Raw genomic sequence first — 18,215 nt, forward strand, 5'->3', positions numbered from 1 at the left:
TTCCCCCAACTCCTTAAAGCCATCTGCCGACAAGAACAAGAGCTAAGAAAGGGGCACTGAGGTGAGCTACCTAGGGGCACCTGCTGACAGAGGATGATGAAAGCACGGGGCCTTTGGCAAAGCTTCTAACAGGCCTCAACTTTAATCGATGCCAAGAATTCAAGAATGCATACTTTGAGGGCAAAATCCCTGGCGCGAATTCTACTTCAAGCATTGCGTGACCTTCGGCAACATAGTTTGTCCTTCATTTTCCTCATCTGTAAAATGCGGAGAACTACCTGCCTTTGAGGTTTGCTAAGAGGGAAAAAAAATGAGACAATAAAGCATGATATGAAGTGCTTAGAACCAAGGCAGGCAAACGGCATCCCTTTCCCTTTTTCTGGCAGCTGCACCCCTCTTTCCTAGGGGAACCGTGTTCCATTTGGTTCCCTGTGAAGTTGCTTTTAGCACTACCAAACTCTCCCTCCCACAGGGGTGGGCAGGTAACCCAAGCTGGTCAACCACCTGGCCACAGCAGGGCGGGCGCCTCAACTTGCCTCACTCAGCACCCCCTCATCCTGGTCCTGTTTGATATTTTGTGGGACTTTTGCGTGACCTTTGCGTGATGGATTTTTTTCTGTATTAACTTTGATTTTTTTTAAATATTGCATGAAAATATTATTTATCTTGATCGCTGAGCTTTTGGTGTTCCCTTAAATTCTGTGGCTGAAGTGAGTGCTTCACTGGCCTCACCCTGGACCATGGGGCCCTCCCCACAACTTCTGCCTGAAATGCTAGAAGAGAAGCCTTGTCTCCCTCCAGAACTGAAGTCAGCAAACAAAGGCCCAAGGGCCAAATTCAGCAACCCCACCCCTCTTTTTGTAAATAAAGTTTTTGTGTTTTTTTAAATTTATTTTTGGCTGTGTTGGGTCTTCGTTGCTGCACGGCCTTTCTCTAGTTGGGGCGAGTGGGGGCTTCTCATGGCGGTGGCTTCTCTTGTTGTGGAGCACGGGCTCTAGGCACGCGGGCTTCAGCTGTGTGGCACGCAGGCTCAGCAGTTGTGGCTCGCAGGCTCTAGAGCGCAGGCTCAGTCGTTGTGGCGCACGGGCTTAGTTGCTCCATGGCACGTGGGATCTTCCCGGACCAGGGCTAGAACCCGTGTCCCCTGCATTGCCAGGCAGATTCTTAACCACTGTGCCACCAGGGAAGCCCTGTAAATAAAGTTTTACTGGAACACAGTCACGTCCATTTGTTTACAAGTCACCTGTGGCTGCTTTCCTGCTACAAAGGCAGAGCTGGGATGTTGCTACAGAAACTTATGGCCCACAAAGCCTAAAATACTTACTATCTGATCCCTTAAGGAAGTTTGCCAACTGCCGTTCTAGAAGTAGGAACTATAACTGTCGTGTAAATCTGGCACTTCCTGGGTCCATTTCCCCTATCAGGTAGAGTGGCCACCTGGGAAAGATGCCAACCCACAGAGAAGCAGAACTGGGAGAGACCAAGGGACAGATGTAGGGGATGCTACTCCATTGGACCCAGCTCAACCCCTAGTTTTCTTGGGTACTTCAGTCAGTAAGTGCCCTTTGGCTGTCACCTGCAACCAGAAGAAGCCTAATGCAGGGAGCTAGGGCAGGTTCTTCAACCAACTGACAATCATTTTGGGGGCCGAGAACATGGCAGGCCCTGAGCAATGCATGCACACATTCAACGGGTGATGGCATCTCTCAAAAATAAACACACATACAAACGCACTGCTCAACAATAAACAGAAAACCCAACTACAAGGAGCTAGGCTCCTTGTAAACAAAGAAAGGCTTATTTTTCTTAATTACTTAGTCTGGAGGTAGACAGCTGGTTCAAAGGCTCTATCATGGGCAGAATCTCTACCCTCTACCCTCGCTGTCTCTGAGGACTGTCAACACTCTGGGTCTCACATTCACAATTGGAGCAGAAGAAAGAGGTTAAGATACAAGTCAGTTCTTGGGAATTCCATGGTTGTCCAGCGGCTAGGACTGTGCACTTCCACTGCAGGGTACACAGGTTCGATCCCTGGTCGGGGAACTAAGATCCCGCATGCTACAGTGCAGTCAAAAATAAATAAATAATTAAAAAAAAAAAAAATAAAGCCAGCTCTATCACTCCCTTTTTTCAGGTAAGGATAAGTTACCCCAGAAAAGCACAAGGGAGTGGAGAACATGTCAAGACTGGCTAAATCACTCATGAGCCATGACCTAGAGAAGGACATCCCACAGCCGCAAGCAAAATCAGGGTTCTCTTAAACCAAAGAAGAAAAGGGGAAAGGATTCTAGGCAGGAAGCTAACAGAATCAGCCATACGTCGTATCAACCATTCCAGGAACAAAAGGCAAAACCAAGTGCTTCCATATTCCAGCCTGAGACCTGGGCGAGCAGAGGTGTCCCCAAATCCCAGTCACACCCCAATCTGCATGAGCCCGACTACAAGAAACAAACGCAGTGGCAAAGCAGAGTTTCCAATGAGGGGGCTGTGGCTCTGTCACGTGGCCATCTCCCAACCAACTACAAGACGCCTCCTGGAACTAGAACACAGGGGCTGTGCTTTAACCGTGAAGAACACATAATTAAGACTTGTACGAAGTATGTAAACTTAGGACTTTTTTTTTTTCGCTTTCTTCAATTGCAGTAAAACATACATAATAAAATTTACCACTTTAACCATTTTTCAGTGTCTAATTCAGCGACATGAAGTACATTCACAAGGTCGTGCAACTATCACCACTATCCATTTCCAGAAATTTTTCATCATCCCAAACAGAAAGTTCATACCCATTAAACACTAATCTCCCCCATCCTCCCCTCCCACACCCCCTGGTAACCTCTGTTCCACATATGTTCTGCCTCTACAAATTTGACTCTTCTAGATTCTACGTATAAGAGGAATCACACAACACGTGACCTTTTGTGACTGGCTAATTTCACTTAGCATGTTTTTAAGGTTCATCCATGTTATAGTAGGTAAAAGTACTTCATTTCTCTTTATGGCTGAATAATATTCCATGATATATAGTATATACCACACTTTGTTATCCATTCATCTGCTGATAGACATTTGAGTTGTTTCTACCTTCTGGTTCTTGTGAATAATGCTGCTATGAATATTTGTGTGCAAGTATCTAAGTCCCTGCTTTCAATTTTTTTAGGTATGCATCTAGGAGTGGAATTGCTAGATCGTTTGGTAATTCCATGTTTAACTTTTTGAAAAAACATCAAATTATTTTCCACAGCAGCTGTATCATTTTACTTTTTTTTTTAGTAAAGATGGAATTGCCTTTATTTCTCTGCAACTGAAATTAATTCTGCTATTAAATTTCCTTCCAGTTAGTTTTTAAACTCCCTTCTCTCAGAAAAAAACTAAAACTTGCCAGTTAAAGGTAACTTAGCCACTTCCAGTTTTTTTTTAATTGTAGTAAAATTCACTTAATATAAAATTCACCATTTTAAAGTGTACAATTCAGAACTTGATACATTTTTTTAAATATTTATTTATTTAGCTGCATTGGGTCTTAGTTGTGGCACACAGGATCTTCGTTGCCGCTTGCAGGATGTTTAGTTGCAGCATGCAGGATCTTTTAGTTGTGGCATGTGGGATGTAGTTCCCCAACTAGGGATCAAACCTGTGCCCCCTGCATTGGGAGCGTGGAGTCTTAGCCACTGGACCACCAGGGAAGTCCCGGAACGTGATACATTTTTAAAGAATGAATATAGATCCATTTTGCTGTACACCTGAAACTAAAGCAGCATTGTAAATCAACTATACCCCAATAAAAATTTTTTAAAAAAAGAATGAATAAATGTACCATGATCTGAGATGCTGGATTGCTTTGGAAGACTTCAGTAGATTTAAACTTAAACACCCCTACTGACTCTACAGAACAAGTGCCAATTATCTGGGTAGAGGTGAAAGGAGATCACAAAAATAAAGCAAGAAAAGGAGGATATATTACCACTTACTGCCCGGACGTGACTGGGCTCCCCACTACCTCTCCATTTCACCTCGTCCCACTCTCCCTGCCACTCACCCTGCAACAGGCTCACTGGTCTCCTGGCCGCTCCTCCAACCAGCCAAGTCTACTGGTTGGAGGGCCCACCCAGCCATGAGAACAGAAACCACACCAGCTAGGCCACTGAAGGAATTTCAAACAGGACATCTGTTACAGAGCTTTTGGAAGAGCCAGAAAGCCAAACAGGAGATAATGAGGGCACCCAGAGATAACTGACGTCAGAAAGCTAATCCATCCCTAAAGCCAGAGGAACAAAAGGTCTTCCCAGGCAGTGTAACCAGGGTTGCGGGCAACAGCTGGACTGTGGCAGAGGCACCTAGGAGGAAAGTGGGGGAACAAGGAAGGCCTGACCGGCAGCCACGGGGGACCTCCAAGGACCATGAAGGAAGCACAGCCATGGCTAGAGATGCCCCCTGAAGCAGGGCTGAGAGGAAGAAATATTCCAGCTCCCTTCTTCCTCTCACCTGCTGACCGTATCACCACCTCCCACTGAAATGATGGGCAAGGGGACCCGGGAAATAGAGTTTGCAGGGCAAGGGCAGGGAGTCAACTTGAGAGCAAACAAGAGACTGACTGCTACACGCTTTTGAACCTGCTGAACCGCCTGGGATTCCTTCCCCCAATAACAGGATGGCTAATTCCTTCGCTTCCTTAGGTCTCTATTCAAATGTCCCCATGAAGAGGTGTCTCTGACCACTCTACAGAGAAGAGGAAAAGCTCCACCGTGGTAGACTGCTAGCTGCTCATCCAAATCTATCCTCTCTTCCACCTGAATCTGCAGACGGACTACACATCCCAGCCTGCTCTGCAGGGGCCAGGTGACTCTCAGGTGCCACTACTCCCTGGCATCCTTCACCAGCACGATTCACTCATCTCTGTCAGCTGTCTGGCCCCTGTGATCATCTGAAGGCTGAGTTCCCAGCTCTAACACCTCAACAGAGCACACCTGGCCTTCACCCACGTGACACAGGGGCCTATGGTACCCCCTTTATGAACAAGTGGAAACTTTCTCCAACACTTCTAAAACGTGTGCCGTTTCCTTCTAGGGGTGTACTCCATCCTCTGCGCAAGAGCCATTTTCATGCTGACAGAAGCGAAGCAAAGTATCCATGACACCAACAGGCTGGATAATAACGCAACACTGACAACTCCGAAGCCAGGTCTGAGTCTTAATTTACAGGACATCAAGATTAAATACCCGGGACTTTCCTGGTGGCGCAGTGGTTAAGAATCCGTCTGCCAATGCAGGGGACATGGGTTCAAGCCAAGCCCTGGTCCGGGAAGATCCCACATGCCGTGGAGCAACTAAGCCCGTGTGTCACAACTACTGAGCCTGCGCTCTAGAGCCTGTGCGCCACAACTACTACTGAAGCCCGCGCACCTAAAGCCTCTGCTCTGCAACAAAGACAAGCCACCGCAATGAGAAACACTTGCACCGAACAAAGAGTAGCTCCCGCTCACCGCAGCTAGAGAAAGCCCACACACAGCAACAACAACAAAAAAACCAACGCAGCCAAAAATAAATTCATTCATTCATTTTAAAAAAAGAAAAAGATTAAATACCTCTGAAACAGCCAGAGGTCCCCTTCGGCCAAGAGGCATCAGTCTGGCTACAACAAATCCTAATATGCTGGGACAGTTTCATCCCCCTTAATAAACGGCCACTGGCCCAAGCCCTCAGCCACTCAAGCAGTCAAGAACCTCCCAGGACCCTATGGACATTGCCCAAATCCAGTGACTCACGGGTTAACACCTCGCCCGTGGGGGACAGTGCTCTGGCCCTGGCTCCCTCCCTAAGACCAGCACTTCCCCACCAGCTGCTGAACATTTTTATCGCCACCCTGGACATCTTCTCCGCCCCTTTGGCAGACATCCTCCCAACTCTCTTTCACCAGAACTAGCTGATTTTCAAGTTAGCGAATTCAACAGAGAAACACGAAGAGGGAACTGAAAACATGATAGGGATGGGAGGGTGAGGGAGCGGACTTCCCCTCACGATCAAAAGGATGGGCCTGGGGTTCTCCTGGCACATGCAGCTTCCTCTGCAATCAATTTCCTACAGAAATGAAACTGTTACCCAAGGTACCCTGGTGAAGCAAAATATAAATTCCAATTTCAGTTAAATGCAATCAACCACTTTCAAAAATCCCCCCTGAGGATCGAGGAAGTAGGTTTCTCTAGTTTTACAGTTGGGGCTATATTAATACTAATACCACCTGCTTTCAACTGTGAGGATGTACAGACGGAAGGGGGTGGGATTTGGCATCCCAGGAGAACGAGCAGCATGACTGACATCTGGGTCCTCGAGTCATTATTCTGAATGTAGTTGCAGGCTCCTTGCAATACACTGGAGCTACAAATGTGAGCAAGGATGGACCCAGTCCCTGACCACCGAGAGAGGGAGACAAGAAAATGGTGGTGCCACACAGAGGTCTGGTGAGAAGAGGACTCAGGACCATTGCAGGGTGGGGAAGGGTCATCACCGATCGGAGGGGCACCATCCAGCTGAACTGGTAGGGAGCTCATGAAATGACTTTAGAGAGGAATCTGAAACTTCAAGAGACAACAGATCAAAACCAGGATGAGGGCTTCCCTGGTGGCGCAGTGGTTGAGAGTCCGCCTGCCGATGCAGGGGACACGGGTTCGAGCCCCGGTCCGGGAAGATCCCACATGCCGTGGAGCAACTAAGTCCGGGCGCCACAACTGCTGAGCCTGCGCTCTAGAGCCTGCAAGCCACGACTACTGAACCCCGCGTGCCTAGAGCCTATGCTCGGCAACAAGAGAAGCCACCGCAATGAGAAGCCTGAGCACAGCAACGACGAGTAGCCCCCACTCACCACAACCAGAGGAAGCCTGCGCACAGCAACAAAGACCCAACACAGCCGAAAATAAATAAATAAATTTTTAAAAAATTAAAAATAAAATAAAATGGAGCACCCAGTACAGAAAACTATACGGTGGCTCTTCAAAGAATTAAACATAGAATTACTGTATGATCCAAAAATTCCACTTCTGAGTATGTAACCAGAAGAATTGAAAGCAGGAACTCGAACAGTTATTTGTACACCCATGTTCGTAGCCACACTTTTCACGATAGCCAATAAGTGGAAGCAACCCAGGTGTCCATCGACAGATGAGTGGATAAACAAAGGTGGTCTATCCATACAATGGAATAGTATCCAACCTTAAAAAGGATGCATGAAACTTGAAGAAATTATGCTAAATGAAATAAGCCAAATACAAGAGGACAAATATTGTATGATTCTACTTATATGAAGTACCTAAAGTAATCAAATTCATAGAGACATAAAGCAGAGTGGTGGTTGTCAGGGGCTAGTGGGAGGAGAAAATGGGGCGTTATTATTTAATGGGGGCAGGGTTTCTATTTGGGAAGATGAAAAGGTTCTGGAGATGGATGGTGTGATGGTTGTACAATGTGAATGTACTTTTATGCCTTTAAACTGTACATTTTAAAATGGTCATTTTTATGTTATGTATACTTTATGACAATTTTTAAAAGAGAGGGAGAAAAAAATAGAAGTTTGAGCAGTTGTGGGGGAAGGAGGAGGAGGAGGCTGAGAGGAAGCCCTAGGCTGGTCAGGGGACCTGGGTGAAGGGCAGAGCCATTCACTAAGCAAGGAACACAGGAGCAAACATGGGGGTGCGACAGGGATGAGAATTCAGTCATGCAGACCTTGACAAGCCCGTGGTGCATCCAAACAGCAACACTCGAGAGGAAGACCAGGAGTGACCTGCGGGAGGTGTAACTAAGAGTAATCGACTCACAGATGGCAATTTTCACCGAGGAATTCAGACAGTATGTGTAGAAACAGGAGTCAACAACAGAATCTGAGGAAAAATAATATTTAATGTTTGAGGGTGTAGAAGGGATATGCCAGGAAGGATCTGCAAAGAAGTAGAAAGTATGCCCAGAGGTTGTGGCATTACAGAAGAGAGGGGGAGACAAAGTGTCGAGGTCAGAGGTGCCAAAAGGCTGCTGAACAGATAAGGAAAGTTACAGTTAAATTTTACAAGACAGGCACCTCAATAATAAATGTGCCTCTGGTATGTTCTGAATCATGCCTATCACCTTGTAATAGACTGCCGACACATAACCTGATGATGATATTTCAGTGATTAACAAGAACATCAAACTCCAAGGTTATGCCATTGAAATGCCACTTCTATAATCGGAATGTGTCCCCTCAAAATTCATCTCTTGAAATTCTAACCCACAAAGATGATAGCATTAGTAGATGGGGCCTTTGGGTGGACCCTTAGGTGATGAGCGTGGAGCCCTCATGAACGGGATTAGCACCCTGATAAAAGAGGCTCCTTCCACCATGTGAAGACACAGCAAGAAGGCACAGGCTATGAACCAGGAAAAGGAAGTACTCTGGAGTGATCCTGGTTTCAGGTACCTCGGGAATCATGAAATATAGCACTATGCACATTGGATGATGCCCTTCCTTCCAACCAAAAGGTATTTATTGAACGTATTTTTACTGAAGAACCCATATACTTCTAGACACTATGCTAGGAGCTAGAAAGTCAGGAGGCCAGACAGTCTCAGTCACAACTCTGCCTAAAAGCAGCCCTAGACACTAAGTAGATGAATGTTTGAGGCTGTGTTCCAATAAAACTTTATTTACAAAACAGGTGGTAGGACATAGTTTGCTGAGCTCTGCTCTGAGTGCTCCTAACTTACTCAATACTTGCGGCTTGGACTTCCCTGGTGGTCCAGTGGGTAAGACTCCGTGCTCCCAATGCAGGGGGCCCGGGTTCGATCCTTGGTTGGGGAACTAGATCCCGCATGCATGTCTCAACTAAGAGTCTTCATGCCACGACTAAAGATCCCACATGCCACAACTAAGAAGTCCGCATGCCACAACTAAGAGTCCACATGAAGCAACTAAGACCTGGCACAGCCAAAATAAATAAATAATAAAATGCTGCTTAATTTACTCATGAGTTCAAATGGAGGAAGGGGGTCACGATCTTTCAGAGAGCCCTCTTTCTGGAAACAATATGCCATTATAAATAAAAGTAGGAGCTTCAGAATCACAATCATGTAGGCCTGCCTGAGTAGAAATCCCAGCTCTGCCACTTTTTAACTCTGGAACATTAAGGAAATTATTTCATTTCTTTGAGCCTCATTTTCTTCACCTGTAAAATGGGAACACTGTTACTGACTATGCATAATCACTTTAGCAGTAAAGTGGAACAACAGGTGTGAATGGTCTAACGAATCCCCTGGGTCACAAGAGCTGCTCAATATGAGTCACTAGCAAACACTAAGAAAGCCAAACCTGTGGTTCACTGAAAAGAGCAGAAAACACCCAAGTGCCATTTCCAAGATGAATGTACTAATCACATTGTTCCTCCCGTTTCTGGAGCGTAGGTCTCTCTTTTTTTTTTAAGTTGTCTTGCTTTTCTCTATTGTTTAAGTTAGGATGATTTTGGATGCAAGTAAAAAGAAATCCAACTCAAAATGCCTTAAAATATTAGGGAACTAATTATCTCACATAACATTAAGTCCAGAGGTAGGGCAGTTCCAGAGTTGGTTAATTCAGTAGCTCAGTGACATTATCAGGGTCCAAGTACTTTCCATCTTTCTGAGCTGCCATCCTGAATGTACCGGCTTTCATCTTCAGACTTGGTCCCTCCTCATGGTCACAACATCACTGCCATAGCTCCAAATATCACAGTCTCACAAAACAACCGAAGGCCATAATATAAGCCTTCTTGTGTCTCTGTTTAAACAGCAAGAAGCTTTCTCAGAAGCCCCTCAGCAGACCTTTCCTTTTGGTCAGAATTGCATCACATGTCTATTCCTAAACCAACTACTGGCAGGCTGGAAATTATTATGGCTGGCCTGATCTGATCCAGATTTACTCCTCCTGTGGCTAGCCTCAGGCCTGAAGCTCATGGCCACCCAGCATCAGAACAAAACCAGAGTTCTATTAGCAAGAAAGAAGGGACAGAACTGCTGGGTGGGGAATAACCAGTGTCGGCTGTAATGATTCACGCTACCTTGCATAACTGGAATAGAAAGGTTAAACAAACTGCAGGACAGGCTCGGAAAATGCAGGCTCCCACCTCACCACCGGCAAATCAACTGTCTGTACAGATAAATCCAGTCACTTGTCAAAAGTCAGAGGAAATGGCTCTACCGAGCACAGTAGGCTCCCACTTCTGGGGTCTGAATTCTAAAGAAGACACACCAGGTGACCTTTTTCTAAACTTCTCTGGGTCCTGCGTAACTCAACTAACTGGACGATCTATTCAAAGGGATTGCAGTTTGGGATGGACACTGCTTCCCATGCCCGCCAAGACGGCATAACTGCTGAGCTGGCAGCATAACTGCTTAGAATGATGTTCTACCTTACCAACATTTCACAGGCCAGGGATGTTTGGGTAAAAACCTCCCAAGTCAAAAACAAAAAGAGGGGCTTCCCTGGTGGCACAGTGGTTGAGAGTCCGCCTGCCGATGCAGGGGACACGGGTTCGTGCCCTGGTCCGGGAAGATCCCACATGACACGGAGCGGCTAGGCCCGTGAGCCATGGCCGCTGAGCCTGCGCCTCCGGAGCCTGTGCTCCGCAACGGAAGAGGCCACAACAGTGAGAGGCCGCGTAACACACACACAAAAAAAGAAACCTGAATACCAAGCTAAAATCAAAAACAAACAATACAAAACCACCTAATAGACAGCAAACTAGGGAATGGGGGATGTATGTGGGTACTGATTAAAATCATCACAAAACTGAAGGAAAACTGCCTGCAAACTCCCTTTCCCAGGCTACAGTTGACCTCAGACGGAAAAGCTGGCACCTGATTTATAGAAAAGTAACAGAAGATGGTCACGCACAGAGGGGGCACATCTGGCCACCGGAAAAGGCACAAGCTGAAAGCATCACTCCAAGGGTCCACTGTCGGCTGTGAAAGATTAGCTTGAACCAGACCAACTCCCCCACGAAAAGAACAGCAACTGAAAATGCCAGCCTTTTTTTTTTTTTTTAATTAAAGCAAAACTGAAGGACTAGGAGCTCTGCAAAGGCAAGAAAGACAGGAGGAACTCAGATCCCAAAGAGAAGAGAAGTCGACAGACATGACTCCTGTCTATAGGGCCTTATTTTGCCCTAAGGCTTTTCCCAACTACAGAGCTTCTCTGATGAGAAGTTAAGTGGAGCTTTCAGAATTCTCACAGGGTCTTTAAAAAAAAAAAATTAGAGTCCGGGACCTGCAGATGAGGAAGGGCCCTGGAAAACACCTCAGGGATTCAGCTGTGTACTGGACTGAATAGTGCCCCCCAAAATTCGTGTCCACCTGGAACCCCAGAATGGGACTTTATTTGGGGAAAGCCTCTTTGCAGGTGTAATTTATTGAGATGAGGTCATACTGGACCTAATCTAACACGACTGGTGTCCTTCTAAGGAGAGGAGGGGACACAGAGAGACATGGACACAGAGGAAAGAAGGCCATGTGAAGAGAGGGGCCAAGACTAGAGTGATAAAGCTACAAGCCAAGGAATGGCAGGGACTGCTAACAAGCACCAGACGCTAGGAACACACCCTCCCCTCAGAGCCTTCCAGAAGGAACCAACTCTGCCGACACCTAGATTTTGGACTCCTGGCCTCCAGACTGTGAAAAAGTAAATTTCTCTCTGTTGTTTTAAGCCACCCGGGGTGTGCAAATTTGCTATGGCAACTCCAGGAAACTGATATAAGCTGGAAACCCCGAAGAACTACATCCTAGAAATACATCAGGCATCACAAATGCTAAAGGCCAGGTGTGAACTGGCTTGATCCCTTGACTGGATTAAACTGATCTCCCTCTACCCTAACTGTCTGGAAGCAACAGTAAATCCTCTCTGAAAAAAGATACCATCATTCCAAACTTCAAATTAGCTCTACGATTCTTCATACACAACATCTGGCATTCAGTCGAAAATACCAGATACATGCGAAGACAAGAATGTATTCAAAATCAAGACAAAAACAAGAAATAAGGGACTTTTGGCTACAGGCCAGTGAGAAGGTTAACAAATCCTCTCCCCAAAAAGCAACTATAAAACTGAACAAAATTGACAAAAACAACGGTTTTAGCACTCTAGAAACTGGCTTCAAAGGCTTACAACTTGAGAGGTGTTTACCCTTGAAAACTGCTGAATTTCCCATTAGAACAGTGGGAACAATAATGACAGTACAACAATAAATGGCAACCGACATTCTGTCTCAAGTGTCAGGGGCGATAGGGAGGGGTGGAGACTGTGGTGACCTGGAGTACTTTTGCCCCATCTACAAAGGGCAGGGGTGCTGGGCTCCAAACAAAGTCAACAGTAAATGTAGGCCCAGAGTCACAGATCCTCAAGTTTAAGAAAATCTAGAAATCTATATTTCAACATAAAATCTCATAATTTTTAAATGTTGGTAACTTTAAAATAAAGTTTTTTTAACACGCTGTGCAAGGGCACCAGTTTCCAAACTCAGTCCTACAGGCTCCCTAACCGCAGACAACCAAATGCAGTCACGCCCCTGGCAGACTCTCAGTATTATCTACTGTATTGTGATTTTCAACAATGTCATTTTTTTCAGTCATTACTCTGAAGTTCAGCTTTTCTCTCTTCATCTAGAAACAGAGCTAATGAAACAGGCTTGTGGATTAATTCACCGTTATTCATTCTCTCCTGTCACTTTCAATTCAGTTCACTGAGTTAGAGTGGTCTACAGAGGGGCAATAATGGGCATCAGGCCTGCTGCCAGGGGAGGTGGGGAGCGGGGAAGGGCCAGGAACTTCTTGACATCAGTCTGACCTAGGTTGGAATCCTCAGCTCTGCCCATTTACCAGCCATGGGAACTTGGGCCACGTATTAACTTACTTGAGGCTCAGTGTCGTCATCTGAAAAGTAAAGACACCATCACCTATGCTGGAATGTTATTGGCATGTTAACATCACGCACCAGCTCGGGCAGCCCAGTACCAAGGCCTCAAGCCCCCACCACAACCCTGCGAGGCGGATCCCGTTATCACCCTTAGTTTACACACGAGGAAACAGAAGCTCAGAGAGGAGGTGTCCCAGAGAGCTCATGTGTGACAAGTCGCTGAGCGGGGATTTCAACCCTGCCGTCCGATCACTAAGCTACATCGAGGGCCCAGCCCAGCAGCCAGCAGAGACAAGGGAGCAGAGCAATGCTCGTTCCCGTCGGATCCTTCTCTTCAGACTTCATTTTATCCATTCTGCATGGCAAGGTCATTCCAATGGCTTTAAGAACAACCGTAAGAAGTCATTGATCTTATCTTTTCCAACTCTGAGCAGCTGAAGAAACACCTGCCCCCTCTCTCGTGAGGTTTTTAATCAAACATTCAAGGGCAGGAAAGAGGTTTTAATCAGCCAAGGACCATCCTACACCCGTGAATGGTTAATTAACGCTGCCAACAATGATGACACAAGCCCTTGGCAACTACTCCAGAGCTAAGCTAGTTTGGTCTTTCCTTTGCTTCTAATTGGCCAGGAGGCTTCCCAGCACACCCTCCTCGACAAAAACAAAGCCAGAGACTGCTCATCAGTCTCTTCAGGATGCAAGTGTAGAAATCATGCTAAGATGCAGGGAGACAGCAAGAAGGTGAAGGCTGGCGATGTCTTGCGAACGTGTAGGTGCTTCTGTGATTATCAGGGCCAAGTAACAAAAAGATAAGAATTCTAGTCGGGTGGGAATAGGTAGAGCCATTCTTCATGGTTAAAAGGCCAGAGCCTGGGGCTTCCCTGGTGGCGCAGTGGTTGAGAGTCCGCCTGCCGATACAGGGGACACGGGTTCGTGCCCCGGTCCGGAAAGATCCCACATGCCATGGAGCAGCTGGGCCCGTGAGCCATGGCTGCTGGGCCTGCGCGTCCGGAGCCTGTGCTCCGCAATGGAAGAGGCCACAACAGTGAGAGGCCCACGTACTGCAAAAAAAAAAAAAAGGTCAGAGCCTCAAGAGGGGGTGAGGTGGAGAAAGAGATACCCACATGCCATGGAGCAGCTGGGCCCGTGAGCCATGGCTGCTGGGCCTGCGCGTCCGGAGCCTGTGCTCCGCAATGGAAGAGGCCACAACAGTGAGAGGCCCACGTACTGCAAAAAAAAAAAAAAAGGTCAGAGCCTCAAGAGGGGGTGAGGTGGAGAAAGAGATTAAAAGTTTAAAGGGTGTTTGGGAGAAGAGGGTAGCTGGTTAAACATTTATTGGGGGGGCGGGTCTATGAACTGAAGCAGGTGTGCTTCACATGAGAGTCTCACTGAAGCCTCCTGACAGCCTGGCAGGGAGACCAGATGCTCTGCCTTTACAGGTGCAAACAATGAAGGCACAGAGGGGCATTTTCCCAGGGTCATGCCAGACTTACCCTCAGAGTCTGACTCCAAAGCCAGGGTTGCCTCTGCCATGCCCAGGAGCTGCCCAGAGCCTGGTGGTCTATTCCACACCAGTTCCTCTGAGGTAGCTGCCCCACAGACAGGTAAGAAGGAAATGAGAAGAAACACAAGGGCCCAGCAAGCCAAGGAGGACTCTCAGAAAAGCCATGTCCTCAAACAGCCATCAACCAGCCCTACGGCATCCCCACACAGAGGCTCAGGGAAGCATCCTGTACATAAAATGCCACCGAGACGACTGAGGCTGACATCCGAGGTGGCCAAGGCAGCTGGCTGTGGTTTCTACGAGGACTGAGGCCCTTGACACCGGCTCTTCTCTGAACTGGCCCCCTATGTCCCTGACTTTTAAGGAAGGGACTCGGGAACACAGAAGAGAAATCAACGATGACAGGAATCCCTCTTGCAGCCATCCCCTGACCCCAACAGGACCCACATTCATTTCTGAAAATGAGCAACCAGTGAGATGAACAGGGATGAAAGATCTGCTGAAGGGGTGAGAGAAAAGGGAAAGGAGACACGCCAACATGAGAGGGAAAGGCAAAGGGTTCGCTTCAGTGGGCAGAGAATTTCCACAAACACCTCTACCAAACACGGTGAGCACTGATTTTCTGCTGTGAAAGGAGGTGAACTATTAAAAGGTGACACGTTTTACTCAGCAGTGACACTGATATCACGGTAACAAGAAGGATTTGGGAATTCAGGGCGGCAGCCACAGCAGGGTCTGTGCGAGTGGGGTGGAACACAGGATGTTGTTTATATGACATGACACACTTCAAAGTTCAGATCCAAATCAAACCGCTTCCAACAAATCACATCTGTACCATAGAGAAGAGAGATGAAGGTCCCCACCACTCACAGGGCTACTGTGCGAACTGAGCGAGTTAATTTATATAAAAGACTAACGAAGTGCTAGGCTAGCACTAAGTACCCATGAGCGTTGAATTAGTATGAACTGAGCGAGTTAATTTATATAAAAGACTAACGAAGTGCTAGGCTAGCACTAAGTACCCATGAGTGTTGAATTAGTATGAACTGAGCGAGTTAATTTATATAGAAGACTAACGAAGTGCTAGGCTAGCACTAAGTACCCATGAGCGTTGAATTAGTATGAACTGAGCGAGTTAATTTATATAAAAGACTAACGAAGTGCTAGGCTAGCACTAAGTACCCATGAGTGTTGAATTAGTAGTAGTACCATTAGCCCTGTCATCAGAGACACAGCAGCACAGGACGAGGGAAATGCTGTGACGATTTTAAAATGGATGGCAGCAGAACGATAAGCTCGGAGACCTGCCTGGTTTCTGCTGCTGTTATTGAAGACAGACTTAAGTATGAAATGCCGTGCTATCCTTGTGCACAAAGTTAGGACAGATTATTAGTTTCACAGCAATCGCCACACCATGTCGGTGAGATAAGCACCTTAGCTGCAGGTCCCCCAAGCCCCTCGGAGACCACAACACATGGCTCTGAGAATTCTGCACAAAGGCTGCCTTCATTTAAATTAAGAAACCAGACAACACCCTAACTGACTGCAAGTAAGACATCCTTACCACGGATTTCTGCACCACCACGTGCCACTGGCCCCCACCAGTCCCGCACGATGATCGCCTTGCCCGCTATTAAAAAATAAACAAAAATTAAAAGAACAAGAGAAAGGAACATCCTCCGGGATGCATCAGGCCGAGCAGTACCTGTTTCTGTTTTGCTGGAGAAGCCTGCTGCCTGCTTGATCGCGGCTGCTGTTAGCGCTAATCCTCGACTCCTCTTCAAGCCATGCTGCAGGACGGCCTCAAACTGGGCACACAGACAGGTTACCCTGCGAGAGAACCAATGATTCATCAATCCACCCTGTGAAGGCAGAGAAACAACAGGGCGGCCCTGGCATCTCCAGGGAGCTAGTGAGGGTACACACTAGACACCTGGATTTACAGACAGGTAACTGACGTGTAACTGACTCCACACCAATCTCCGTTCATGTTCATTTCACATAACTTAGGGAAGCCCCGCACAGTCTAGCCAAGTTCATCAGACTGGTGAAAGCACAGTAACAATTCACAAGAAGCAAGGGGAAATGGAACTGGTGCCAGCCAGCAGGGGAAAAGAAAAAAAAAAAAGCCAATTTAAAAACAAATCAGTTCTGTGTGGGGAGGGGTTGGGTGTTAATTGTATCCAATTCACAAGTTTCAACTCTCATTCATATCATGTCCTTTATGAAACAAGATTATCTCTTAAGAGATTGAATTCACCAGCCTGCCAAATTGGAAACACTGTGTAATTTCATGGCCTGTTACATACCCTAAAAAATAATATGAATTCTGATTCCTGTCCTTTATTTTGTTGTAAGAGATTACATTGTGAAGTCAGATCCAGAGTTGATGGAATTGTCAATTAAGTTACAATTACTGTGCATTTAACTGAATTGATTTATCAGTAACCAAAGAAATGGGAGATTCAGGAACATGTTCACAGAGAGATGAGGTCACAGCAACTACACTCAATTCTTAACAATCCTCACAGGGATCCTGGGCCCCCAGCCCAACTGGGTCTGTGGACTTCAGAGACCCTTCCAATCATTCATGCAACAAATGTTAAGAAATCCTGAACTTCTCCTATGTGCCAGGCATTGTTCTAGGCTCTGAGGATATGAAGGTGGGAGTGAGACAGAAAAGGTCTCTGCCTCACCACATTTCCGTGGTTCTAGCAGGGGAAGATACACAAACAAATAAGCTAACCAGACCATTATCAGCTGATGAGACCTTTGAAGAAAATAAAACAGGATGAGGTGGTAGGTGGAGCCAGGGCAAGAACAGGCTTAGATTCTGTGGCCCGAATGGAGGTAACCTTATGACCTGGATATGACAAGAGGCAGCAGGCTGGGCAGACAGACCCAGTGCAAAGACCCTGCGGCCACCACCATCTGGCTCATCCTTGCGTAACTGCAGGCATTTCCTGCTCCACCCAGCCCCACACCTGTAGTTATAATACTACAAGTGTCTATCATTCTGTGGGTGGTAAAACATCTTCACATCCATGATCTCACTAGCTCCTCCCATCAACATTATGATATGGTTGAGGCAGGTATTATTATCTCCATTTTACACGTCAAGAAACTGAGGCTTAGAGACATTTAAGAGACAGTACCTAGTAAGTACATAATTAGCAGCAACATGGGTACTCCAGCCCTACCCACCCCCATGCTGATCCAAGGTAGTTTCCACCACACCCCATGCCACCAAGACAAACATGCTTTATTCTAAGACAAAAGTCAACTCCCTCCCATATGCCACCTTTACTCAAGTCTTCTGTCTACACCAGGAAATGCTAACCCAGCATCAGCAAATACACAGCACACGAATATTTATCCTCTAGTCTGTGCCCATCACAGACATCACTAATCCATCCCAGAATTCTAGGCTACTACTGCCAATGATCAAAGTTAGCCCTCCAGGAGTTTGGGGGAGAATGGATACATGTATATGTATGGCTGAGTCACTTCGCTGTGCACCTGAAACTATCACATTGTTAATCGGTTATACCCCAATATAAAATAAAAACTTTTTTAAAAAAAGTTCGTCCTCCACAGGAAGGAGCCCTACCTGGCATCCCAAACTGAACTTGTCCTCAACTACACTATTTGGTTTCCAACTCCTACCTTGTCCTCCTGGCTCCCCTGCACCTAGCTCACTCAGTGCCTGGAACACAGTGTGTGCTCCGTAAATACTTTTTCAGTGGATAGGTAAAAAGGTGATTAACCTTGAACCCTGGGTCCCAGAATACTCCCTCACATTGATACA

The 18,215-nt window shown here is 46.5% G+C and overlaps 1 protein-coding gene across 5 annotated transcripts in view; it reads right to left on the reverse strand.

Annotated features, from left to right (window-relative positions):
- SNX29 (sorting nexin 29) overlaps positions 1-18,215 on the reverse strand; it is a 541,330-nt gene that overhangs the window by 483,804 nt on the left and 39,311 nt on the right. For all 5 annotated transcript variants that reach the window (XR_003003188.1, XM_024744175.1, XM_024744176.1 and 2 more), the window contains exon 4: positions 16,113-16,237. Coding sequence is in view for 4 of the 5 variants with exons in the window: in XM_024744175.1 (XP_024599943.1) it covers positions 16,113-16,237 (125 nt within the window). In the remaining variant the exon portion in view is untranslated. The remainder of the gene's footprint in view (positions 1-16,112; positions 16,238-18,215) is intronic.

Source organism: Neophocaena asiaeorientalis, unplaced genomic scaffold (genome assembly GCF_003031525.2).
Source record: "Neophocaena asiaeorientalis asiaeorientalis breed wild unplaced genomic scaffold, Neophocaena_asiaeorientalis_V1.1 scaffold91, whole genome shotgun sequence".
Classification (NCBI taxonomy): Eukaryota; Metazoa; Chordata; class Mammalia; order Artiodactyla; family Phocoenidae; genus Neophocaena; species Neophocaena asiaeorientalis.